The sequence below is a fragment of the Tachyglossus aculeatus genome, chromosome 26 (assembly GCF_015852505.1).
Source record: "Tachyglossus aculeatus isolate mTacAcu1 chromosome 26, mTacAcu1.pri, whole genome shotgun sequence".
Lineage (NCBI taxonomy): Eukaryota > Metazoa > Chordata > Mammalia > Monotremata > Tachyglossidae > Tachyglossus > Tachyglossus aculeatus.
Genome location: NC_052091.1, coordinates 19270382 through 19296771, shown reverse-complemented (window position 1 = coordinate 19296771; position 26390 = coordinate 19270382). Strand labels below are relative to the sequence as shown.

The following is a 26390-nucleotide window of genomic DNA, read 5'->3' as shown; positions in this document are numbered from 1 at the left end:
CTCAGTCTTCGACATGTTGAGCTTTAGGTGGCGGGCGGACATCCAGATGGAGATGTCCTGAAGGCAGGAGGAGATGCGAGCCTGGAGGGAGGGGGAGAGAGCAGGGGCAGAGATGTAGATCTGGGTGTCATCAGCGTAGAGGTGATAGTTGAAGCCGTGGGAGCGAATGAGGTCACCAAGGGAGTGAGTGTAGATTGAGAACAGAAGGGGACCAAGCACTGAACCTTGGGGAACTCCCACAGTAAGAGGATGGGAGGGGGAGGAGGAGCCTGCAAAAGAGACTGAGAAAGAACGACCGGAGAGATAAGAGGAGAACCAGGAGAGGACGGAGTCTGTGAAGCCAAGGTCAGATAGCATGTTGAGGAGAAGGGGGTGGTCCACAGTGTCAAAGGCAGCTGAGAGGTCGAGGAGGATTAGGACAGAGTATGAGCCGTTGGATTTGGCAAGCAGGAGGTCATTGGTGACCTTTGAGAGGTGACCTTTGAGAGGTGACCTTTGATCTTTATCAACATTTATCGAATGCTCCTGGTGAGCACTGTACACAGCGCTTGTGGGCAGGGAATGTGTCTGTCATATTGTAGTCCTCTCCCAAGTGCTCAGTACAGTGCTGTGCATACAGTAAGTGCTCAATAAAGATGACTGACTGACCGACCGACCACAGCAGTGTGAGAAGACCCCCATCCCTGCCCTTGAGGAAGGGGCTTGTAATCTAAACGCGGACACAGACTGTAAAAATATGGACAGTACTGGTCTAGAAGCTCATTATGATAATAATAATAACAACAATGGTATTTGTTAAGCTCTTACTGTGTGTCTGGCACTCTACTAAGCACAGTCCCTGTCCCATATGGAGCTCATAGTCTCAATCCTCATTTTACAGATGAGGTAACTGAGGCCCAGGGAAGTGAAGTGACTTACCCAAGGTCACACAGCAGACAAGTGGCAGAGCCAGGATTATGCGTACAATTCTGTTGCATTGGGCTCTCCCAAGCACTTAGTCCAGTGCTTTGCACATAGTAAGCACTCAGTAAATACCATCAGTTGTTGGATTGAAAAGCATATTTAAAAAGAAGCCAAAATACAAATATTATTATTATCATTATTATGGTACTTGTTAAGGGCTGACTGTGTGCCAGGCACTGTACTAAGCGCTGGGGTGGATACAAGCAAATCGGGTTGGACACAGTCCCTGTCCCACGTGGCGCTCACAGTCTCCATCCCCATTTTACAGATGAGGGAACTGAAGCCCAGGGAAGTGAAGTGAGTTGACCAAGGTCACACAGCAGAAAAGTGGCGGAGCAGGGATTAGAACTCATGACCTCCTGACTCCCAGGCCATTCTACCACACTATTTCTCAATGGATAAATGAATGAAATAACTTTTAAAATCATTCAGTGTTTATTTCTTGTTTACTTCAGTCAGTCAGTGGTGTTTACTGAGCCCTTGCTGTGTGCAGAGCACTATCCTCAGTGCTGGGGAGAGTCCAATACAGCAGAATTGGGAGACGTGATCGCTGCCAACAGACTAAGTGCTGGAGACAGTGACAGACATTAAAATAAATTACAGATGGGAAAAATGGCAAAGTGTCAGGCTATGTATAGAAGCGAAAATATAGAGAAAGCAGCGTAGCCTAGTCTGTAGAGCCCAGGCCTGAGAGTCAAAAGGACCTGGATTCTAATTCCACCTCCACCGCTTGTCCGCCACATGACCACGGGCACGTCACTTCACTTCTCCGGGCCTCAGTTACCTCATCTGTAAAATGGGGATTGAGACAGGGAGCCCCACATGGGACAGGAATGGTGTCTAACTCGATTTGCTTGTACCCACCCCAGGACTTAGTACAGTGCCTGGCACGTAGAAAGCACATAACAAATATCACAATATTATTCTTATTATCGATGATCCCTGTCACTCAAAGCCACATGATTCCTGTCACTTCTCAATCCTGTTGACTTCCCACCCCACCCCGCCTCCACCACCAAGCAGCATGGCCTTAGGACAGTACTTAATAATAATAATAATGGTATTAAGCGCTTACTATGTGCAAAGCACTGTTCTAAGCGCTGGGGAGGTTACAAGCTGATTAGGTTGTCCTGGGGTGGGGGAGGGGCTCACAGTTTTAATCCCCATTTTACAGATGAGGTAACTGAGGCCCAGAGAAGTTAAGTGACTTGCCCAAAGTCACACAGTTGGCGGAGCTGGGATTTGAACCCATGATCTTTGACTCCAAAGCCGGGCTCTTTCCACTGAGCCACGCTGCTTCTCTACTTGGCACATAGTAAGTGCTTAACAAGTACCGTAGTAATAATAATAATAATTGTTGTTATAATTATTATTATTACCCCAGCACATAGGAAGTGCCTGACACGCAGTAAGCACTTAACAAATACCATAAAAATACTTATATACATATCTTTAAATTATATATTATAAATTCATTGTATTAATAGCTGTCCCCCCCTCTACACCGTGAACTCATGGGCAGGGAATGCGTCTGCCAACTCTGTTGTACTCTCCCAAGGGCTTAGTACAGTGCTCTTTCCTTATGTATTGAAACCGCCAACTATGGGTGCCCCAGTTCTTTAGCCTAATCTCGTTCCAATCGACATTCCCCTAAGCGGGTTTTTTTGCATTTCTGCCTCTTTACAACTTCTCCACAGAGCAGAGTTGTTGGTGTTCTGCACTGTACTTGCACTGCACTTGGGGGAGGACAGTATAACGATATAACACGCATTCCCTGCCTACGAAGAGTCAAAACGTAATATGCCTCTTCTAAATAAATGAGGAATTGGAATGATTAAGTCTTTGCAGAAAGTTTCTTCTCCTGACCGTGATAGTGAAGAATTTGTCCAGCGTAGGTTGAATAGCCTTTTTCGTCAGGAAGCACACCTGAGTCTTGCCAAGGGTCTTCTGTGGTAATATTTATAAATTCACCTCCCTTCTCAGAAAGCGGTGCCAGATCTTAGCTGGCGATGAAGAAACCATAATCACTTCTTCATCCATATTGGCATCTCATGATCATACAGTGGATTGTTGATCCAGTGGATTGTTGTTGGGGAAGCTGGGTGGGATAGGGGATAGAGCATAGGCTTAGGAGTCAGAAGGTTCTAATCCCAGCTCTGCCACTTAATAATAATAATAATGATGGCCTTTTTTAGGTGCTTACTATATGTAGAGCTGTTTTAAGCGCTGGAACACTTGTCCGCTGTGTGACCGTGGGCAAGGGAGCCCCACATGGGACAGGAATGGTGTCTAACTCGATTTGCTTGTATCCACCCCAGGACTTAGTACAGTGCCTGGCACATAGAAAGCACGTAACAAATATCACAATATTATTCTTATTTATACTTATACTTCTCTGTGCCTCAGTTCTCTCAGCTGTAAAATGGGGATTGAGACTGTGAGCCCCACATGGGACAGGGACTATGTCCATTGCGATATCCACCCCAGCACTTAGTACAGTGCCTGGCATATAGTTAGTGCTTAACAAATACCGCTATTATTATTATTATTATTATTCGAGTTGGATATGGTCCTCTGTAAAAGATAGGTGGCTCATCAGTCAATCAGTGGTATTTATCGAGAATTCACTAAGCGCTGGGGAGAGTACGTTAAAGCAGATTTGGTAGGCATGTTCCCTGTCCACCGTGACCTTCCAGTCTAGAGAGGTTTATGGTCTAGTATTGCGCTTATCCTCTTAATTTCCCATTGTTTTCCCTTTTGCCTTTCTGAAACGGGAAGGCGAGAGATGGCTCATTAAAAACTTGGCTAGCGGCTTGCCCAGCTGCGCGTTCGTTAGCAAATGATGTCATCAGCCCCACCTGAGCCCAGAGAGCTTCCTTTTCTCAGGGCTTCTTCCACTCTAGCCCACCGCCCCCCCACACCTTTATATGGCATTTGTTGAGTGCTTACGAGGTGCCAGGCACTGTACTAAGCACTGCGGTAGATACAAGCTAATCAGGTTGGACCTAGGCCCTGTCCCACATGGAGCTCACAGTCTTAAACCCCATTTTACAGTTGAGGGGACAGAGGCCCAGAAAAGGAAGCGACTTGCCCAATGTCACACAGCAGACAAGGGGCGGAGCCGGGATTAGAACCCAGATCTTCTCAGGGCCTTCTCCACTCTAGCCGCCTCCCCTTTTGAAATCTCTCCTTGCGATCCTTCCGTACATTCACCTTCAGTGGCGTCAATTGTGTTGCATTGAAATATGAAGGAATCAATCAATTTGCAGACATTTTTTGAGCTCTTGCTATGTGCAGAATGCTGTATTAAGCATTTGGAAGACTGCAGCATAATAATGCTTTGAGCCCCTTATGGGACTGGGACCTTGTTGGCTTGTGTTTAACCCAGGGTTTAGTAGAGTGCAGGGCACATAATAAGCCCTTAACAAACACCATTTTAAAAAGCAACAACAAAATATAACAGGGTTGGGAGATATGTTCTATGCCCACAATGAGCTTACAGTTTAGAGGACAATTGTATATTCATTCAGTCGTATGTACTGAGCACTTACTGTGTGCAGAGTGCTGTACTAAGCTCTTGGGAGGGTACAATACAGCAAAAAATAGTCACATTCCCTGCCCACAGTGGGCTTACGGTCTAGAGTCAGGGAGGACAATTGTATATGTGTTTGTATGTTCATCCATCAGTTTTATTAGGGCCAAATGCTTTGGGTCCCCCTCCACAAAAGACAGTGATCGGGCCCCTGGCTTCCTTTCTTGTCCTTCTTCATCTGATTTTTGTTTTGTTTTAAAGGTATTTGTTAAGCGCTTACTATGCATCAGACACTGGACTTAGCACTGGGTAGATACAAGATAATCAGGTTGGACACAGTCCCTGTCCTACATGGGGCTCATAACCTGAATCCCCCTTTTCCAGGTGAGGTCATTGATGCCCAGGGAAGTGAAGTGACTGGCCCAAGGTCACCCCGCACATACGGGTCAGGGCCAGGACTGGAACCCAGATCTTTGTCATTAAGTATGACTATCCCCTGGTTCTTCTTTCCTCTCCCAGCCCCGGGGCACATTCTAAAACTGCAGGCCCTTACTCATTACCTGTCCTCCAATTTCCTCTCTGACGTTCCTTACTTCCTCCTTGTATCTGACATGGGTGTCCTTTATCATTTGTTAGTCTTGCTCCTTATTAATGGCCTGATTTGTTGCACCTTAAAAAGTATATTTAACGACACTGTGTTCACATCTTTAAATCATATATTAGAAATTATTTATATTAATGTCTGTGTTTCCCTTTAGATTCTAAGCTCATTGTGGTCAGGGAATGTGTTTGTCATAATGTTCTGTTGTCCTCCCCCAAGTGCTTAGTACAGTGCTCTGTGAACAGTAAAAGCTCAATAATAATATTGATTATATTAATGTCTGTCTTTCCCTCTAGACTAGTCGTTGTGGGCAGGGAGTGTGTCTGTTAGAGTATTCTATTATCCTCTCCCAAGTGCTTAGTACACTGCTTTGCACACTGGAAGCTCTCAGTAAATATGATTGACTGATTTCTATATTGTCCTCTCCTGAGTGCTTAGTACAGAGCTCTGAACATAGTAAGCACTCAATAAATCCCATTAATTGATTGATTGGTTCCTTAAAAACAAAAAAAACTTCCGTTTTCCTTCCCTCAAATGATCTTCCAGTTGTGTCTCAAGAAAATTTCCCCCCCTCCTGCTACCTTTTGATTTTAATAAAACCTCTCACCCTTTGATCAGTTCTTATATAAAATCTCTTTGATCCTAAGGCTTTCAGATAATTTGTTCCTTTATTCAAACTTGACAAGATCCCTAAAGTTTACGGTTGGTCGGAGAAGTAAACCTTCCTCTTCCTTTTTGGTGACAGCCTCACCTCATTCTCCTGAATATATCAATCATTGGCATTTATTAAGTGCTTCCTAGGTGCAGAGCACTGTACTAAGCTCTTAATGTATGTTTTAACTTGTTCCGGTGCATTTGCTCTTTTTAAAAATAAATTTTTATGGTATGTGTTAAGCACTTTGTGCCAGGCACTGTACTGAGCACTGGGGTAGATACAAGCTAATCAAGTTGAACACTTTCCATGTCCCACATGGGGCTCCCAGTCTTCATCCCTGTTTTGCAGATGAGGGAGCTGAGGCCCAGAGAAGTGAAATGACTTACCCAAGGTCACACAGCAGACGAGCGGTGGAGGCGGAATTAGAACCCAGCTCTTTCCGACTCCCAGGCTATCTGTTCTATCCATCTATCTAATGTTCTATCCATTGTCACACTGCTTCTCCCATCATTGTTTCTTGAATCATCAACACGTCCCATCCCCCGTCTTTTATTACTCTCTCTGCCACAGCTCTTGTGTGTCAGGATCAAATGCCATTCACATTGTTCAGACCAACTGACCCACTTGGCCGAATCAGTTTCAGATTTTCGTGTGTGTGGCTTTCTATTTTGTGTGTGGCACTGCACTAAGCGCTGGGATAGATGCAAGCTAATCAGGTTGGACACAGTCCCTGTCCCACATGGGGCTCACAGTCTTAATCCCCATTTTATAGATAAGGGAACCGAGGCTCAGCGAAGTGAAGTGATTTACCCAAGGTCACAAAGCAGACAAGCAGGGGAGCTGGGATTAGAACCCAGGTCTTTCCAACTCCCAGGCCTGGGCTGTATCCATAAGGTGACACTGCTTCTCAATATTCTCTTCCCCCCGTCCTCCCTAGTCTGTTTTGACCTTTGCTCCATCCTTTTCCTCTCCTGTCTCTTTTCTTTACTCCCTCCTTTCCCACTGGTCTCCGACTTTCCCTTTTTGCACCTCTGCCTTTTCTCCTTGTGGGGCAGTGGGTTGGAGGGATCGACCCATCAACTTGATTGTATTTGCTGAGCGCTTCCTGTGTGCAGAGCACTGTACTTAGTGCTTGGGAGAGTCCATTAGAACAATAAACAGGCCCATTATCTGCCCACAAAGAGCATACAGTCTGGGGAGACGGCTCAGAACTTGCTCTCTTTAATAATAATTGTGGTATTTGTTCATCGCTTACTATGTGCCAGGTACTGTACTAAGCACTGGGATGGATACAAGTAAATCGGGTTAGGCACAGTCCCTGTCCCACTTGGAGACTCACTTTCTCCCCCACTAGCCCCATTGCTTTTTCCCGATCTGTCATTCGTTGCTTGTTTTCTTCTTTCTCTTCTCACCTTCCATTTCAGATTCTTCCCTTCTCTTTTTTCCAAGGTTCTTTTAGATCCTTCCTCCCCTTCCTCTTCAGCCTTGCCCTTTTTGGGGCAGGGGAGGGATTCCACCAACTTTCCCCGCTTCTGCTGCCCCCCTTCCTCTCCCAACTTAATTTCCTTAATTGGGGTTTCTCCTACCTGTGCCTTCTCCCTTATTTGCTCTTGTCCTCCTCCTCCCCGCAACTTGGTATTCCCTCTTCTCCTGATGCAATCTAAGTAGTCACATGGGGCAAGTGGATGTACAGTTGTCTCCCTCCCTGCCTGCCTGCCTGCTAGGCACAATTAGCTCCTGCTGCTGAGGGGCCGTGGGGAAGAGGCAATAACTTCTCCTCCTCCTTTTTCTCCTCTTCTTCTCTTTTTCCTTCTCCCCCTTCTCTTTCTCCTTCTCTCTACTCGTCCCCCTTCATCCTCTTTTTCCTCTTTCTCCTTTTTTCCTCCTTTCTCCTTCTCCTTCCCTTTCTCCTTCTTTCTCCTCTCCCTTGTCTTTCTCCTCTTCATCCTTCTCTTATTCCTGCCTTTCCTCCTCTTCCTCCTCCTGCTGATCCTCCTCTTTCCACTCTCCATCCTTTCTGCATTTGGCCAGGCCCCTCTCCTCAGCCGGGAGCTCGTGGTGCCTAGCAGGTAGCCAGGTACCTGTAGGTCCCCCTTCCCCAGAGATTGCCCCAGGAGTGGTCAGTCATTATGACCAGTGTGCTCCCAAGGACCACCCCTGCACACCTGTGTACCAGGTATGGGGGGATGTTACCATCCCAGCTCCATCCCACTCCCCACAGAATTTAGAGACGGCTCTTTCCCCTGCACAGACAAAACATCTCCCCGCTTCCAAATTCACACCTTCATTCAATATCAATCAATTAATCGTATTTATTGAGCGCTTACTGTGTGCAGAGCACTGCACGAACTGCTTGGGAGAGCACGTTACAACAACATAACAGACGTGGTTTAGTGGATAGAGCCCAGGCTTGGGAAGTCAGAAGGGTTCTCCTGGTCTGCTGTGTGACTTTGGGCAAGTCACCTTACTTCTCTGGGCCTCAGTTCCCGCATCTGGAAAATGGGGATTGAGACCGTGAGCCCCGTGGGACGGTGCCTAACCCGATTAACTTGTATCTACTCCAATGCTTCAAATGCCAAGCACGTAGTAAGTGCTTAACAAGTACTGTTGCTAATAATCATACTGCTGTTCATAATAATTATTATATTATTAACAATATAACAGACATGTTTCCTGCCCACAGTGAGCTTCCATTCAAAAGGGACCAGGTCCGTATCCCAGTGAGTGGACATCACTCTAGCAACTACCACGTGGCCTGGTGTAAGAAAGAGCCCGGGCTCAGGAGGCAGAGGACCTGAGTCCTAATCCCGGGTTCAGCACGCGTCTGCTGCTGTGTGACCTTGGGCCAGTCACTGCACTTTTCTCCAAAGCTTCTGGAAACCCAGCCGTCTGCTCCCGAAGTCAGAGAGGGGAAAGCCAACTGCCCCCTCCCACTGCCCCTGTCCACTTGCAGGCCATTCCATCCAACACTAGACAATCATCACCGCAAAGGGACATTCCAACCCTGAAAAATCTGGCTGGGGATTGTCAGCTGCCCCACCCAAGCCTGCTCCATACTATTTTATGGTATTCATTAAGTGCTTACTATGTGCCAGGCACTGTACTAAGCCCTGGGGGGAGCGGTAGATACAAACTAATCAAGTTGGTCACAGTCCGTGTCCCACGTGGGGCTCACAGTCTTAATTCCCATTTGACAGATGAGGGAACTGAGGTCCGGAGAAGTGAAGTGACTTGCCCAAAGGTCATGCAGCAGACAAGCATCGGCCGGATTAGAATCCAGGAACTTCTGAGTCCCAGACCTGGGCTGTAGCCACTAAGGCCACACCGCAAGTCCTTGGCAACCTCACCTCGTTTGGGAAGACTGTTCAATTCCTTCCAGGAATTCCAGACTTCAAGTAGCACAGACAGCGGGCTTGAATCCTCAGTTACCACACCGTAGCTGACCCAAATAATCATGCCGTGGCAGAAAAAGAATGCATGCTCCTCGTAGAATAAGGGAATAATTCATAATAAATGAATATTTATTAATGGCGCATTGTAGGCTAATTCAGACAACCAGATGTTCCACTTTGAGTCCATGGTTCCAAAGTTTCCCATTCTACAAATTGTCAAGAGGTCTCCAGCAGACATGAATACAGTTAAAAGCTCATTAATTAGAATTCAGGGAACCAAAAAATAACAACTTCAAATTAAAGGGGTGGAATGATTGGATCTCGTTTTAGCTGCAGGAGAGCAGAGTTTTAATGAGCTAGCTTCTTCCAGCAAAGAATCCTGATTAACTTATATCTACCCCAGTGCTTAGAACAGTGCTTGACACATAGTAAGTGTGACACATGGTACACAAGTACTATCCTAATACTATAACTATTACTACTACTAACAATTATTAATTTGGCAATATGGAGAGGAGGGTGGATAGAGCACGGGCCTCGGAGTCAGAAGGACCTGGATTCTAATTCTGCCTCTGCCACGTGTCTGCTGTGTGATCTTGGCAAATCACTTCCCTTCTCCGGGCCTCAGTAACCTCATCTGGAAAATAAGGATTCAGACTGAGCCCTGTGGGGAACAGGGACTGTGTCCAACCCAATTACCTTATATGTACCCCCGTGCTTAGTACAGTGCCTGGCATGTGCCACAATTTTATTTTTATTGTTATTATTATTTATAATCTCCCTTGGATTTTTGTTGCAGCTCAAGTGACTCGTTTATTCGTATTAATGTCTATCTCCCCCTCTAGACTGTAAGCTTGTTATGGGCAGGGAACGTGTCTGCTAATTCTGTTATACTGTCCTCTCCCAAGCGATTAGTACAGTGCTGTAATAACAGCATAATAAACACCATTGATTGAATAAGTTCAAGGCTGATTTGAGGCAGTTGGTTATCCAACGAATTTCATAACAATAATAATAGTGGTATTTGGTAAGCACTTATGATGTGCCAGGCACTGTACTGAGCGCTGGATTGGATACAAGCAAATCGGGTTGAGCACACTCCCTGTCCCACCTGGGGCTCACAGTCTCAATCCCCATTTTACAGATGAGGTAATGAGGCCCAGAGAAATGAAGTGACTTGCCCGAGGTCAGACAAGTTTCTACAAGTGGCCACACAGAAGCAGCATGGCCTAGTGATGAAAGTATGGGCCTGGGAATCAGAAGGATGTAGGTTCTAATCCCTGCTTTGCCATTTGTCTGCTGTGGGACCTTGGTCAAGTCACTTCATTTCTCTGGGCCTCAGTTCCCTCACCTGGAAAATGGGGGTGGAGACTGTGAGTCCCACGTAGGGCAGGGACTGTGTTTGTCTCTACCCCAGCGCTTAGAACAGTGCCTGGCACATTGTAAGCACTTAACAAATACCATATAAAAAACTTGGACTTCCATCTGTTGATTGATCTACATGGCATTTTGTGTGGTCTGTTTTGGTGATAAGGTTTCTGAGGAACCAAGAGGTTTTAGATTTCAGCAATGAGTTAGCATCAAAATCAAGACTAATCCTGAAAAACAGAGACGAGTGAATCCTTCTCTTTCCCTATTCTTGTCCCCGCTTCCTACCGTGAACCTCTCTGTCACTGTCTTTCTCTTCCCTCCCAGCTTCTCAATGCTTCATTGGTCTGATGGTTTCTTCGCCTCTCTCCATTTGCCGTATTTATTTCTACTTATTTGTCACTTGGGTTTCTTCGTCTTGTGTATCTCTCTATAGCCTTCCGGTCTCCTCGTGCTGCCCCTTCGTCTCCTCTTTTCATTTTCTTTTCTTCTTTCTCCACTCCCTGTTTCCCTCTCCATCTCTCCCTGTTTGCTCTGGTCCTTTGTCCCTCTCTGGTTTTTCACAGCTGTTCGCATGTCCCTTTCCCCTTCTAATTGGTTTAGCTGAGGTTTTTCTGTCTGTTCCCTTTTCTGCTGTTAGACCTTTTTTATTTCTTTCCCCTTTTCAGTTCCTGTCCTTTCCTCCTCCTCCTTTCTTCCTCTTTCTCTCTCCTCTTACCTTCCTTCTCCTTTGTCTTCCCGTCTCTTTCTCCCCTCCCTGCCTCTTCTTTCCTCTTCTTTTATCCCCTTTCTCTTTCTCCTTCTCCCTCTCTCTCCCCCTCCTCTCTCTCTCTTTCTCTCACCTTCTCTCCCCTCCTTCCCTCTCTCCCCTTCTCTCTTTCCTCTCTCCTTATCTCGCTCCTCTTGCTCCTCTCTTCCCTTCTCTCTCTCTCCTCTCTCTCTTCTTTCTCTCTCTTTCCTCTCACTCCTCTTCCCTCTCCCTTCTCTCTCCTTCTCTCTCTCTCTTCCCTTACCACCTTTCTCCTCTTCTCCTTTGTAGTCTCTGTTCTCCAACATACCCTAGAGCCTCCCTTCACCTCGTTATGTCTCCGCTTCCTCTCTGCCTGGCCGCTGTCAGACTGTTTCCTTTTCCTGTGCCTTGGCAGGAGAAAGTGAGGAAGGTGCAGACCTTGATCTCAGTGGACATTTACTTGCTAGAGGGAGTGAAGCTTCTCTGGCAGGAGGAAGACTCTCGCACATCCTACAGGACACAAAGCATTTTTTTTAAATGGAATTTGTAAAGCGCTTACTACGTTCCAGGCACTGTATTAAGCACTGGGGTAGCTACAAGCTAAATGGGTCAAACAAAGTCCCTGTAACACATGGGGCTCCCAGTCGTCATCCCTATTTTCCACAACTGAGCACCCCTTTTTCCTCTCCTCCTCCCCATCCCCTCCACCCTTCCTCTTTCCCCCAGCCCAGCACTTGTATATATATTTGTACAGATTTATTACTCTATTTATTTTACTTGTACATATTTACTGTTCCATTTATTTTGTTAATGATGTGCATCTAGCTTTATTTCTATTTATTCTGATGACTTGACACCCGTCCACATGTTTTGGTTTGTTGTCTGTCTCCCCCTTCTAGACTATGAGCCCGTTGTTGGGTAGGGTCCGTCTCTATATGTTGCCAACTTGTACTTCCCAAGTGCTTAGTACAGTGCTCTGCACACAGTAAGTGCTCAATAAATGCGATTGAATGAATGAACGAATGAACTGAGGCCCACAGAAGTGAAGCAACTTGTCCAAGGTCCCACAGCAGACAAGCTGTGATGCCGGGATTAGAACCCGGGTCCTTCGTACTGTCAGGCCCGGGCTCTGTCCATTAGATCATGCTTATTCTCTATTTTATAGGTACCTAGGAGTTCTGCTGTTGTTTGGGGTGAATAGCAGTTATTCTGCTTAATCAGCAACGTTTTGGGTTTTCAGAGAGATTATTAATTATGTTAGAACGGTCGATCATTAATAGTTGTTGAACATCTGTATGGAGGCAAGTACAATAGAGAGAAAAATCACAGTCCCTATCCCCAAGGAACTTACCCTCTAATGGGCAGAGAGATACAAAGTCAGTCAATCAATGATATTTACTGAGTGCTTCCTATGTGCAGAGCACTGCACTAAGCACTTTGGAGAGGTCAGTGTGTCATTCCCTGCCCACAGCGAGCTGACAGTGTAGAGTTGCGGGGGTTAACTGTTAACTGTGGCTGATCCCTGACCCAAGACTCATTCATTCATTCAATCGTAGTTATTGAGCGCGTACCGCGTGCAGAGCACTGTACTAAGCACTTGGAGAGTTCAATACAGCAATAAACGGACACGTTCCCTGCCCACAATGAGCTTACAGTCTAGAGGACTCCATCCCAGGGCTAGAAATCACGCCCTGAGCTTCCTCTGCTAAACTCTGCGCTTTAACACTTAGGTCCATAGCCATAATTTATTGATTTCTATTTACGTCCGTCTCCCCCTCTAGACTGGAAGCTCGTCGTGGGCAGGGGAATGTGTCTGTTGGATTGTTCTAGTGTACTCTCATTCATCCATATTTACTGAGCGCTTACTTTGTGCCGAGCACTGTACTAAGCGCTTGGGAGAGGACACCAACAATAAACCAACACATTCTCTGCCTATAACGAGCTTACAGTCTAGAAGACTGACTGACTCTAAGATGCCTCTGATGGGGGTGTCGTAGAAGGAAATTCCCGACTTGGCCCTCATTTCCCTTTCCCGCACTCCTTTCTGTGTCGCTCTTGCACTTGGATTTGTTCCCTTTCTTCCCCCTTCCCTCAGCCCCACAGCACTTGCATCCGTATCCATCATCTATTTATTTCTGTCAATGTCTTTCTCCCCTTTGAGACCATGAGATTGTGGTGAGCAGGGAACAGATCTAAAAACTCTGGTGAATTGTCCTCTCCCAAGCGCTTCGCCCAGTGCCCCGCACGTAGGAAGCACTCAATAATCACCATTGATTGTGTTCAGTTCATTCATTCAATCGTATTTATTGAGCACTTACTGTGTGCAGAGCACTGTACTAATCACTTGGGAAGTACAAGTTGGCAACAGATAGAGAGGGTCCCTGCCCAACAACAGACTCACAGTCTAGAAGGGGAGGACAGACAACAAAACAAAACATGTAGACAAGTGTTAAAACTGTCACAATAAATAGAATTATAGCTATATGTACATCACTAATAAGTAGTAAATATGTGCTAGTAAAATAAATAGAGTAATAAATATGTACAAATATGTACAAGTGCTGTGGGGAGGGGCAGGAGGTAGTGCAGGGGGGGCAGTGGGGAGGAGGGGACGAAAAAGGGGTCTTAGTCTGGGAAGACATCCTGGAGGAGGTGAGCTCTCAGTAGGGCTTTGAAGGGAGGAAGAGAGCCAGCTTGGCGGATGTGCGGAAGGAGGGCGTTCCAGGCCAGGTGGAGGACGTGGGCCAGGGGTCGACGGCAGGATATGCGAGAACAAGGTACAGTGAGATTAGCGGCAGAGGAGCGGAGGGTGCAGGCTGGGCTGGAGAAGGAGAGAAGGGAGGTGAGGTAGGAGGGGGCAAGGGGATGGACAGCCTTGAAGCCGAGAGTGAGGAGTTTTTGCTTGATTCGAAGGTTGACAGGCAACCACTGGAGATTTTTGAGGAGGGGAGTGACGTGCCCAGAGCGTTTCTGTAGAAAGATAATCCAGGCAGCAGAGTGAAGAATAGACTGAAGTGGGGAGAGACCGAAAGATGGGAGATCAGAGAGGAGGCTGATGCAGTCATCCAGTCGGGATAGGATGAGAGATTGAACCAGCAAGGTAGCGGTTTGGATGGAGAGGAAAGGGCGGATCTTGGCGATGTTGTGGAGGTGAGACCGGCAGGTTTTGGTGACGGATTGGATGTGTGGAGTGAACGAGAGAGCGGAGTCGAGGACGACACCAAGGTTGCGGGCTTGTGAGACGGGAAGGATGGTCGTGCCGTCTACAGTGACGGGAAAGTCAGGGAGAGGGCAGGGTTTGGGAGGGAAGATAAGGAGTTCAGTCTTGGACATATTGAGTTTTAGATGGCAGGCAGACATCCAATTGGAGATGTCCTGAGGGCAGGAGGAGATGCGAGCCTGGAGGGAGGGAGAGAGAGCAGGGGCGGAGATGTAGATTTGGGTGTCATTCATTCATTCATTCATTCAATGGAATTTATTGAGCGCTTACTGTGTGCAGAGCACTGTACTAAGCGGTTGGGACGTACAAGTCAGCAACATATAGAGACGGCTCCTACCCAACATGGGCTCACAGTCTAGAAGGGGGAGACAGACAACAAAACAAAACATGTAGACAGGTGTCAGAATCGTCAGAACAAATAGAATTAAAGCTATATGCACATCATTAACAAAATAAAAGGAATAGTAAATATGTACTAAACGTTTTCCAATGGGTGTCATCAGCGTAGAGATGATCATTGAAGCCGTGGGAGCCAATGAGTTCACCAAGGGAGTGAGTGTAGATAGAGAACAGAAGGGGACCGAGAACTGACCCTTGAGGAACCCCTACAGTAAGGGGATGGGAGGGGGAGGAGGAGCCCGTGAAGGAGACTGAGAATGAATGGCCAGAGAGATAAGAGGAGAAGTTCGATTGATCGATTGTTGTTATTAATTCATTCATTCATTCAATCGTATTTATTGAGCGCTTAGTGTGTGCAGAGCACTGTACTAAGCACTTGGGAAGTACAAGTTGGCAACATATAGAGACGGTCCCTACCCAACAGTGGGCTCACAGTCTAGAAATTAATTAGAAATTAATTCCTTAATTAATTAGAGTTTAATTAATTTTATTTATTTATTTATTTAATTGAATTGAATTGATTTAATTAGAAATTAATGAAATTAAGCAGTTAATTTTATGACAGAGAGAGGCCAAGGCCTGGTCATCTGAAAGAGGTGAAAACAAGGAGTGGGAGCAGCATGGAGGGTGAGACTGTTCAATCAATTAGTGGTATTTATTGAGTGCTTACTTTGTGCAGAGTACCATACTAAGCTCAGTGGAGGGGACAACACAAGAACCATTTGCAAAACACCAGTAAAACTGGCGTGTACGTGTGCGCACGCTCTTGCACCACCCATCCCAGTGCTCTAGTGGTGTGGGAGGAACATGGAGAACGAGTCTGCTGGAGAACCATTGGCGAAAGCAAAACAGAGACATTTGCCGTAGTCCCACCCTTGGGTGCTTTGGCGCCTCAGCTCGGAATGCGTGTCTCTCCCCACTTCAATCCATACTTCATGCTGCTGCCCGGATTATCTTTGTCCAGAAACGCTCTGGGCATATTACTCCCCTCCTCAAAAATCTCCAGTGGATACCAATCAATCTGCGCATCAGGCAGAAACTCCTCACCCTGGGCTTCAAGGCTGTCCATCACCTCGCCATCACCTCCTACCTCACCTCCCTTCTCTCCTTCTCCAGCCCAGCCCGCACCCTCCGCTCCTCCGCCGCTAATCTCCTCACCGGGCCTCGTTCTCGCCTGTCCCGCCATCGACCCCCGGCCCACGTCATCCCCCGGGCCTGGAATGCCCTCCCTCTGCCCCTCCGCCAAGCTAGCTCTCTTCCTCCCTTCAAGGCCCTGCTGAGAGCTCACCTCCTCCAGGAGGCCTTCCCAGACTGAGCCCCTTCCTTCCTCTCCCCCTCGTCCCCCTCTCCATCCCCACATCTTACCTCCTTCCCTTCCCCACAGCACCTGTATATATGTATATATGTTTGTACATATTGATTACTCTATTTATTTATTTATTTTACTTGTACATAGCTATTCTGTTTATTTTATTTTGTTAGTATGTTTGGTTTTGTTCTCTGTCTCCCCCTTTTAGACTGTGAGCCCACTGTTGGGTAGGGACTGTCTCTATATGTTGCCAGTTTGTACTTCCCAAGCGCTTAGTACAGTGCTCTGCACATAGTAAGCGCTCAATAAATACGATTGATGATGATGATGATCTGGCCGGGAGAGCAGAGGAGTCTGGAAGACACAGGGCGGTCTCCCGGCTGGGGAACCACAGGCAGACACAGCATTCTTCATCAACCCTGCCCCTGGGAAAAGCCCCCCAACCCCCAGGGGTTGATGTGATTGACGTGACGAAGATTTTGCTAACGTGCCCGGACGCCTCGCTTTCCAACAGATCGATGAACTTCCGGAGGGAGCGGTGAAGCCTCCAGCCAATAAATACCCAATCTTCTTCTTCGGCACTCATGAAACGTAAGTCAATAATTAATTAATGGTGGCATCTCTTAAGCGCTTGCTATGTGCAAAGCACTGTATTAAGTGCTGGGGGGATACAAGGTGATCAGGTTGTCCCGCGTGGAGCTCACAGTCTTAATCCCCATTTTACAGATGAGGTAACCGAGGCGCAGAGAAGTTGACTCGCCCAAAGTCACACAGCTGATGAGTGGCGGAGTCGGGATTAGAACCCATGACCTCTGACTCCCTGGCCTGATCTTTCCCTCCTTAGTTCTTCCCTGACATCACTCTGGGATAAACTTGTTCCAGGCAGGGAACGTGCCAGCCTATTCTGTTGGATTGTCCTCTCCCAAGCGCTTAGTACAGTGCTTGGCACATAGTAAGCACTCAGTAGATCCCATTGATTGATGGATTGATTATTTCGATTAATATCTCCCCCTCTAGACTGTAAGCTCATTGTAGGCAGGGGATGTGTCTCCTCTAGTGTTCTATTATACTCTTCCAAGCACTTAGTACAGTGCTTGGCACACAGTAAGTGCTCAGTAGATCCCATTGATTGATGGATTGATTATTTATATTAATGTCTCTCTCCCCCCTAGACTGTAAACTCATTGTAGGCAGGGGATGTGTCTGCTGTAGTGTTCTATTATACTCTTCCAAGCGCCAAGTACAGTGCTCTGCACACAGTGAGCACTCAATAAAAGACATTAATTGCTTATATTAATGTCTGCCCCTCTAGACTGTAAGCTCATTGTGGGCAGGGAACACGCCTGCTAATTCTGTTCTGTATTGTCCTCTCCCGAGCGCTTAGTACAGTGCTCTGGCACACAGTAAGCCCTCAATAACTACCTTTGATTGATTGATTGATTGCTAGTATATATTGGTCAGGGATATTTTAATGAAATGCATTTGTGAAAGGTAGAAGAACAAATTGTGTCTTAATGAAAATGAGAACATCTTCTGCCTTCAGTGTCATTCTTTCCTTCTGTCTAATGCCAAGGCTGAGCCCCCTCATCTTCTTCCCAGCCTTGCCCCCGACATTTTTATTTTAAATGATATTTGTTAAGCGCTTACTAGGTGTTACACACTGTTTTAAGAGCTGGGGTAAATACAAGTGAATTAGTTTGGACACAGTCCCTGTCCCATATGGGGCTCCCAGTCTAAGTAAGAGGGAGAATCAATCAATCAATCAATCAGTCGTATTTATTGAGCACTTACTGTGTGCAGAGCACTGTACTAAGCGCTTGGGAAGTCCAAGTTGGCAACATATAGAGACAGTCCCTACCCAACAGTGGGCTCACAGTCTAAAAACGGGAGACAGAGAACAAAACCAGACATACTAACAAAATAAAATAAATAGATATGTACAAGTAAAATAAATAAATAAATAAATAGAGTAATAAATATGTACAAAGGGAGAACAGGAGAACTGAGGCCCAGAGAAGTGAAGCGATCTGCCCAGTGTCATACAGCAAGCATAAGTGCTTAGTACAGTGCTGTGCACACAGTAAGTGCTCGGTAAATACGATTGCATGAATGAATTTGGCAGAGGCGGGATTAGAATCCAGGTCCTCTGACTCTCAGGCCCGGGCTCTGTCCATTAGGCCACGCAGCTTCTCCTTTGCGGTCCCTTTCCTTCTTACCTCTACTCTCCCGTCCCTCCCTCCACCCCTTCCCCTGGCTAGCTTTCACATTTCTCAGCCTTTCCTGCAGCACGACTCTCAGTCCTCAACTCATTCCTTCATTTTTTAGACTGTGAGCCCCGTTGTTGGGTAGGAATTGTCTCAATCTGTTGCCGAATTATACTTTCCAAGCGCTTGGTAAAGTGCTCTGCAAATTATTCAAATCAACTGAATAATTGAATTCATTCAATTCAGTCGTATTTATTGAGTGCTTATTGTGTGCAGAGCACTAAGCATTTGGGAGAGATGAATAAAAAAGACAATTTCCCTGCCAGCGACGAGCTTCCATTCTAGAGCCACCCAACCAAGCATCATCCGTCACAAAGAGTCACCCTCCTCTCCCTTTCCTTTCCTGGCCTGCCTCCTCCAACCCTCCCTTCCCTTCAGAACCCATCACCTCTGCCTCATCTATTCAATCAATCAATCAGTGGCATTTATTGAGCATTCACTGTGTGCAGAGCACTGTCCTAAGCACGTGGGAGAGTACAATAGAACAGTCAGTGGAAGCGTTCCCTGCCCACAATGAGCTTACGGTCTGTACATCTTCAGACATGTACATGTCCTTAGATCCTACTATTTTCCCTATCTGAAATGCATTTTTTAAATTTTTTTATGAGGCTCGTTAAGCACTTACTATGTGCCAGGCACTGTACTAAGCGCTGGGGTGGACACAAGCCAGTCAAGTTGGACACAATCCGGGCTCCCAGTCTCCAACCCAGTTATACAGATGAGGTTACGGAGGTGCAGAGAAGTGAAATGACTTGCTCCTGGTCACAAAGCAGACAAATGAGATTAGAACCCATAATTTTCTAACTCTCAGGCCCGTGCTCCATCCACTGCATCACGTTAACTTCTCCAAGCGGTTTGTACTAAACGGTTTAGTGGTTTAGTGGATAGAGCACAGGCCTGAGAGTCAGAAGGACCTGCGTTCTAATCCCGGCCCTACCGCTTGTCTGCTGTGTGACCCTGGGCAAGTCACTTCACTTCTCTGGGCGTCAGTTCTCTCATCTGGAAAATTGGGGTTAAGACTGTGAGCCCTATGTGGGACAGGGACTGTGTCCAACCCAACTACCTTGTATGTACCCCAGTGCTTAGTACTGGCACATAGTAAGCCCTAAAATACCACAATTATTAGTAGTTAAACCACTCCAGTCCACCATAACAGCCATAAAAAAGGTCAGCCATACACAAAGCACATTTAAGGTTTGAACAACACTCCTTTCCATTACTTTTTCTTTAATTGCATTCAGTGTGTTTAACTTAGGCGAGTAATAGAAATGTAATTTGTTTGCGGACCAAAGAAAGATCTGTTTACTATTGTATTGCACTCCCCTAAGCACCTGGTATAACGCTCTGCGCTCAGTAAATAGGATTGAGTGGATGAATGAATGAATGAATGAATCCATTAACATTGTCTGTGTGCAGGGCATTTCTGGGTCCGAAAGACCTTTTCCCCTACAAGGAATACAAAGATAAGTTTGGGAAGTCAAACAAGCGAAAAGGATTCAACGAAGGTTTGTGGGAAATAGAAAATAATCCCGGAGTGAAATTTACTGGATACCAGGTAAGTGGACGACCGTTTTCTCCTTGATGCCTTGCTCTGGGGAACCAGTCGGGGCTTTTCGTGGCTTCAGATCGCTCTCCGGTTTCTTTCCCGTCTTTCCTCTTCCTGCCCCACCTCCCCTTCCTCTAGACTGTGAGCTCGTCGTGGGCAATCAGTCAGTCGATCTTCCTGTGTGCAGGGCAAGGAATGGGTATCTTATACTCTCCCAAACACTTACTCACAGTTAGCACTCAGTAAATACTGTGGATTGATTCCTCTTTCCAGCCCTCCAGCCTCTTCATCATCCCTTTTTATCCTCCCATCCCCAAAGTCCCGACCCCCTCGATGGCAGTATCATAGGCTTCTTGAAGGCAAGGATGTCTGCATATTCTGTTGTCCTTTCCCAAGGACTTAGAACAGGGCTGTGTGTATGGGAATTTTATTTATTTGTCGTAATGTCTGTATCTCCCCCTCAACTGTGAGCTCATTGTCGTCTGGGACTGTCACTGTTTATTCTTGGATCGCACTTTCCCAAGCTCTTAAGTGCTTTGCACACAGCAAGTGCTCAATAAATATGATTGAATGAATGAATGGTAAGCACTCCCAGTTTTCAAGTAATAATACTGGTATTTGTTAAGTGCTTACTATGTGCCAGACACTTTACTAAGTGCTGGGGTAGATATAAGGTGATTGGGTTGGACATCATCCCTGTGCCACATGGGACTCACACTCTTATTCCCCATTTTCCAGAGGAGGGAACTGAGGCCCGGAGAAGTGAAATGACTTGCCCAGGGTCACACAGCAGACAGATGGCAGAGCCAGGTTTGGAACCCAGATCCTTCTGACTCACGGGCCCTGGCTTTATTCTCTAGGCCATGCTGCTTCTCTCACACCTCCTATAGGAGCCAAAGCATTTTTTGTGTGGTATTTATTAAGCACTACTATGTGCCAGACACCATCCTAAGCATTGAGGGTAGATACAAACTAATCAGGTCAGGTGTCCACCGTGGGGCTCACTGTCTTAATCCCCATTTTCCAGATAAGGGAATCGAGGCCCAGAGAGGGGAAGTGACTTGCCCAAGGTCACACAGAAGCAGCAGATGAGTGACAGAGCCGGGATTAGAACCCAGATCCTCCTGACTCTCGGGCCTCATGATCTAGCCACTAAGCCATGCTGCTTCGCTCACATCCTCTAGACTGTAAGCTCGTTGTGGGCAGGGAATATGTGTGTTTATTGTTATATCGTCCTCTCCCAAGCGCTTACTACAGTGCTCTGCACACAGGAAGCGCTCAATAAATAACGATTGAAATACGATTGAATCTTTGTGGTTGCCCAAGCAGGGTCAGAGTGTAGAATCTTAGGAATAAGAGGTTGCCACAGAATTCCATCCTACTGTTAAAAAATCAAGGATTTTTTCCATCTGTCTAAGATCTCAAGCTTTCTTTGCCTGACGCATAGTAAGCTAAGAAGTAACACAATTTATTATTTTTGCCACTATTGTTGTAATTATTATTATTTAGCTCCCGAAGCCCTTTGAAGAGATTCCTACTTTCAAGGCATCATTTGCCCCCACCAGAGGAAATAATTCTGAATAAAAGTTAGATCGTCAAAAAGGTTGTTTTGGGTTCTTTTTTTCCAGGTGGCCAGTGGGAAAGTTACTTCCGTCAGTACTTCATCTTGAGGTGCTGAAGGATAAGCGGTGATTTTTCCGAGTAGAACGATCCAAGGAGAGCTGTTTCTTATCCCTATCTTGGCATGATGGGTGGGACTTTAGAACTAATTAGCTGCTATTTTTCCTTTTCTTTTCTTTTTTTCCTTTTTTATTTCGCAGGCAATCCAGCAGCAGAGCTCTTCCGAAACCGAGGGAGAGGGAGGGAACACCGCCGATGCCAGCAGCGAGGAGGAAGGCGGGCGAGTAGAGGAAGATGGAAAGGGCAAAAGGAAGAATGAGAAAGCCGGCTCGAAACGGAAAAAATCATATACTTCAAAGGTAAAACGGGAGGGCTTCCGTCGTCATGGACGGTCGTGTCTAGGTCAAGACATCTGGTTCAGGCTACGGAGGGCTGTAAACTTGAGAAGCAGTGTGGCCTAGTGGATGGAGCCCGGGCTTGGGAGTCAGAAGGGCCTGGGTTCCGATTCCGGCTCTGCCCCTTGCCTGCTGTGTGACCTCGGGTAAGTCATTTCCCTTCTCTGGGCCTCAGTTCCCTCATCTGGAAAATGGGGATTAAGAGTGGGAGCCCCATGTGGGACAGCGATTGTGTCCAACCCAGTTACTTTGTATCTACCCCAGCGCTTAGTACAGTGCCTGACATATAGTAAGTGTTTAACAAATACCAAAAAAAAAAAAAAAAGTACCATCCCAGAGGGCCTGTCCTTTGGGAGCATCCTGAAGCAGCGTGGCATCTGGTTAGAGCACAGGCCTGGGAATCAGAAGGTCACGGGTTCTAATTCTGGCTCCGCCACTTGTCTGCTGGGTGACCTTGGGCGAGTCACTTCACTTCGCTGGGCCTCAGTTCCCTCATTTGGAAAATGGGGATTGAGACAGTGAACCTCATCCAGGGGATCTCTAAGTTTTATGTACACTTCTCAGTGCTTCCTTTTCTGATGAGCCTTGGCTAGTAGAGGAATAGAAATCAGCAGAGCCTTCTGTAAAGCAACTCACCGTTAATACCAAGTGTCTCGGAAAACATTTCCGATTCAATCCTCGATCCTGACCATTTGCCCAAATGACCCGGGAAAACTGAGGCCCCTTACTTTCAGCGTCTGCATCCCGAGTAAACATCTCGCATTCGGTCCCGTCAAACCTGGCTTCTATTACAGAAATTTGCCGCAATTTGCCTCTGCTTGAAGGTGTCCCATTGTAGAACCTCTCGGTGTGGGGGAAAAAAAGCGGTCCCAAAAGAAAGCACTTTATAATTGTTCAGTGAAAAGAATCCAGTTCAATGGAAAGAGCCCAATTCACTAAAGTAGAAAAAGGTGGGGTCTGTTCTGCTAGAGTACTTGTTTTCATTGGAAGATTTGGATTTTGAGAAGCAGCGTGGCTCAGTGGAAGGAGCGTGGGCTTGGGAGTCAGAGGTCATGGGTTCAAATCCCAGCTCCGCCGCTTGTCAGCTGTGTGACTTTGGGCAAGTCACTTCACTTCTCTGGGCCTCAGTTACCTCATCTGTAAAATGGGGATTAAGATTGTGAGCCCCACATGGGACAACCTGATCACTTTGTATCCCCCCCCCCAGCGCTTAGAACAGTGCTTTGCACCTAGTATGCACTTAACAAATACCAAAATTATTATTATTATTATTTCATTACAAGAATTAATAATAATAACAGTTATTATTACTATATTTGTTAAGCATTTGGTTTGTGCCAGGCACTCTACTAAGCTCTGGGGTGGATACAAGCAAATCGGGTTGGACACAGTCCCTGTCCCCCGTGGGGCTCACAGTCTCAATCCCCATTTTCCAGACGAGGGAACTGAGGCCCAGAGAAGTGAAGTGACTTGCCCAAGGTCACCCAGCAGACACGTGGAGGAGCCGGGATTAGAACCCGTGACCTTTCTGACTCCCAGTCCCGGGCTCTAGCCGCTTCCCTGAGAATTAGGGAGAGTTCTTTCCACAGGCCACTCCTGCCCAGGATAGAGCACCGACTGGTGTCGGAAGAAAATGGAGTGCTCGTGAATGGGGTGAAGGATAAACTGAAACAACTGTAACACAATTCCTCCTTAATGTTGACATTCTTTCAGGACACGTCCCCATGATAGGGGAGAATCGACTGTACTCATAATTTCTCTAATTTACTGAGTGCTTTTTGCGGTTCTTTCTTGGCAAAATGGTGTTGCCTAGTGGAAAGGGCAAAGGCTTGGGTGTCTATCCTGGTGGATAGAGCGCGGGCCTGGGCGTCAGAAGGACCTTGGTTCTAATCCCAGCCCCGCCACTCGTCTGCTGTGTGTGACCTTGGACGGGTCATTCGCTCTCTCTGGGTCTCAGCTCCCTCATCTGTAAAATGGGGGTGAAGACTGAGCCCCAAGTGGGACAGGGACCATATCCAGTCTGATTAGCTTGCATCTACCCCAGCACATGCTACAGTGCCTGGCCCATAGTAAGCGCTTAAAAGATACCATTAAAAAAAAAAAGTCAGAGGAGCTGGGTTCTATTCCCAGTGCCACTACCTTGGGCAAGTCACTTCACTTCTCTGTGCCTCAGTTTCCTCCAGGGTAAAATAGGGATTCGGTATCTGTTCACCGTCCTACTCCGTCTTTGATCCCCACACACGACACCTCCTTCTGATGTCAGTGAAGGGTCCACGCAAAGCCACACTGCAGTGTGGTGACTAGGCTTTGTCCTTTGGGGTGAGAACTGAAATATATACCTGTATATATGTATATATGTTTGTACATATTTATTACTCTATTTATTTTACTTATACATATCTATTCTATTTATTTTATTTTGTTAATATGTTTGGTTTTGTTCTCTGTCTCCCCCTTCTAGACTGTGAGCCCACTGATGGGTAGGGACTGTCTCTATATGTTGCCAACTTGTACTTCCCAAGCGCTTAGTACAGTGCTCTGCACACAGTAAGCGCTCAATAAATACGATTGATTGATTGATGGATTGATTGAAATTCCTACCCTGGCTTAGTATTGAAGAAAAGGACCCTTTTCCATGTATTACCCTACGCTTCCGAAGCAGCGTGGCCTAGTGGATAGAGCCCAGACCTGGGCTTTAATCCTGGCTCCACCACCTGACTGCTTTGTGATCTTGGGCAAGTCACTTCTCTGGGCTTCAGTTACCTCATCTGTTAAATGGGGATTAAGAATGAGCCCCATATGGAACACGGACTATGTCCAACCTGATTAACTTTTATCTCCAGCGCTTAGAACTGTGCTTGGCACATAGCAAGCGCTTAACAAATACCATCATTATTATTATTACCCTAGCACTTACAACAGTGCCTGGCACATAGCAAGTACCAAAACAAGTAATTATTATTATTAATAACAAATACCACAATCGTTGTTGTTATTATTATTCCAGTACTCTTCCAAGTGCTCCGCTTACTGTAAGCATTGAATAAATGTGATGGATTGATTGAGTGACAAATTCTCATCCCACCCACAGTGACTCCGCTCTAGACTGTGAGCTCATTATGGGCAGGGAATGTGTCTGCTAATTCTTTTGGCTTATACTCTCCCAATCGCCTAGTACAGTCCTCTGCACATAGTAAGCGCTCAAAAAATACCATTGATTGATGGATGGATTTCAGAGCACTGCACAGAGCGCTTGGGAAAGTCCAGTATAGCCGAGTTGGCAGATAAGGTTTGCTGCCCACAGTGAGCTTACAGTCTAGAGGACTGTCTTCTGTTTTGAAAAGCAAGGAGCCTACAACCCTGGCTGCCGAGGCTGTTATCATTATTAGTAGTGAAAATAATAATAACAACTCCAGCTGCTGACACCACTGCCTGCACATGCTCCCAAGCACTCTCCCACTGCTCCAGTTGTGCCGTTGGTACTTTGACTTCCGACCCTTTTGTCACTTTGTCTTCCCCTCTCAGAAGTCCTCCAAGCAGTCCCGGAAATCTCCGGGGGACGAAGACGACAAAGACTGCAAAGAAGAAGAAAACAAGAGCAGCTCTGAAGCCGGAGACGCGGGCAACGACACAAGAAACACGTCTTCAGACTTGCAGAAAACCAGCGAAGGGGTAACTTGGTGCCTCATTTGATTCCCGGTCCTTCAGTCACCCCCCCCCAAAAGCTCTACTACACCCAGCCCAACTCCATTTCAAAGAAGGAAAAATGGGAATCGAAGGGGACAGCTCACAAAGTTTGGGTAGACAACAGCCAACACAGGCCTGCTTTCAGACCCCTCCATTTTTTTTTCTTTTATGGTGCTTGTAAAGTGCTTACTGTGTCCCGGGCACTGAACTAAGCACTGGGGGAGATACAAGGTCATCAGGGCGGACACAATCCACGTCCCACGTGCGACTCAAAGACTTAATCCCCATTCTCCAGAGGAGGGAACTGAGGCCCAGAGAAGGGAAGTGACTCGCCTGAGGTCACACAGCAGATGAGAATTAGATTAGAACCCAGGTTCTAAGATGCCCGGGCTCTAGCCACTAGGCCCTGCTGCTTCTCATTGCCTGGCACCTAAAAGGCACTCAGTCTCTAGAATGTAAGCTCTTTGTGAGCAGGGGTTGTGTCTGTTATATTGGTCCGTTGTCCTCTCCCAAGCGCTTAGTACAGTGCTCTGCACACAGCACTCAGCAGATACTGTTGACTGAGTGACACACTACTGATTACCCAAAGGGCATATGGGTAGCTCAAGAGACGCTGCAGAAATTGGCCCTGGGCTATGCAAATTAGTCGTAGGAGTAGGATTTATTAAGTGCTTACTATGTGCAAAGCTCTGTACTAAACGCTGGGAAA

General features: G+C 46.6%; 1 protein-coding gene across 2 annotated transcripts in view; it reads left to right on the top strand.

Annotated features, from left to right (window-relative positions):
- Positions 1-26390, top strand: part of HDGFL3 (HDGF like 3) — a 49180-nt gene that overhangs the window by 14148 nt on the left and 8642 nt on the right. For both annotated transcript variants that reach the window (XM_038767355.1, XM_038767354.1), the window contains exons 2-5: positions 16684-16760; positions 19850-19988; positions 21800-21958; positions 25520-25666. In XM_038767355.1, coding sequence (XP_038623283.1) covers positions 16684-16760; positions 19850-19988; positions 21800-21958; positions 25520-25666 — 522 coding nt within the window. The remainder of the gene's footprint in view (positions 1-16683; positions 16761-19849; positions 19989-21799; positions 21959-25519; positions 25667-26390) is intronic.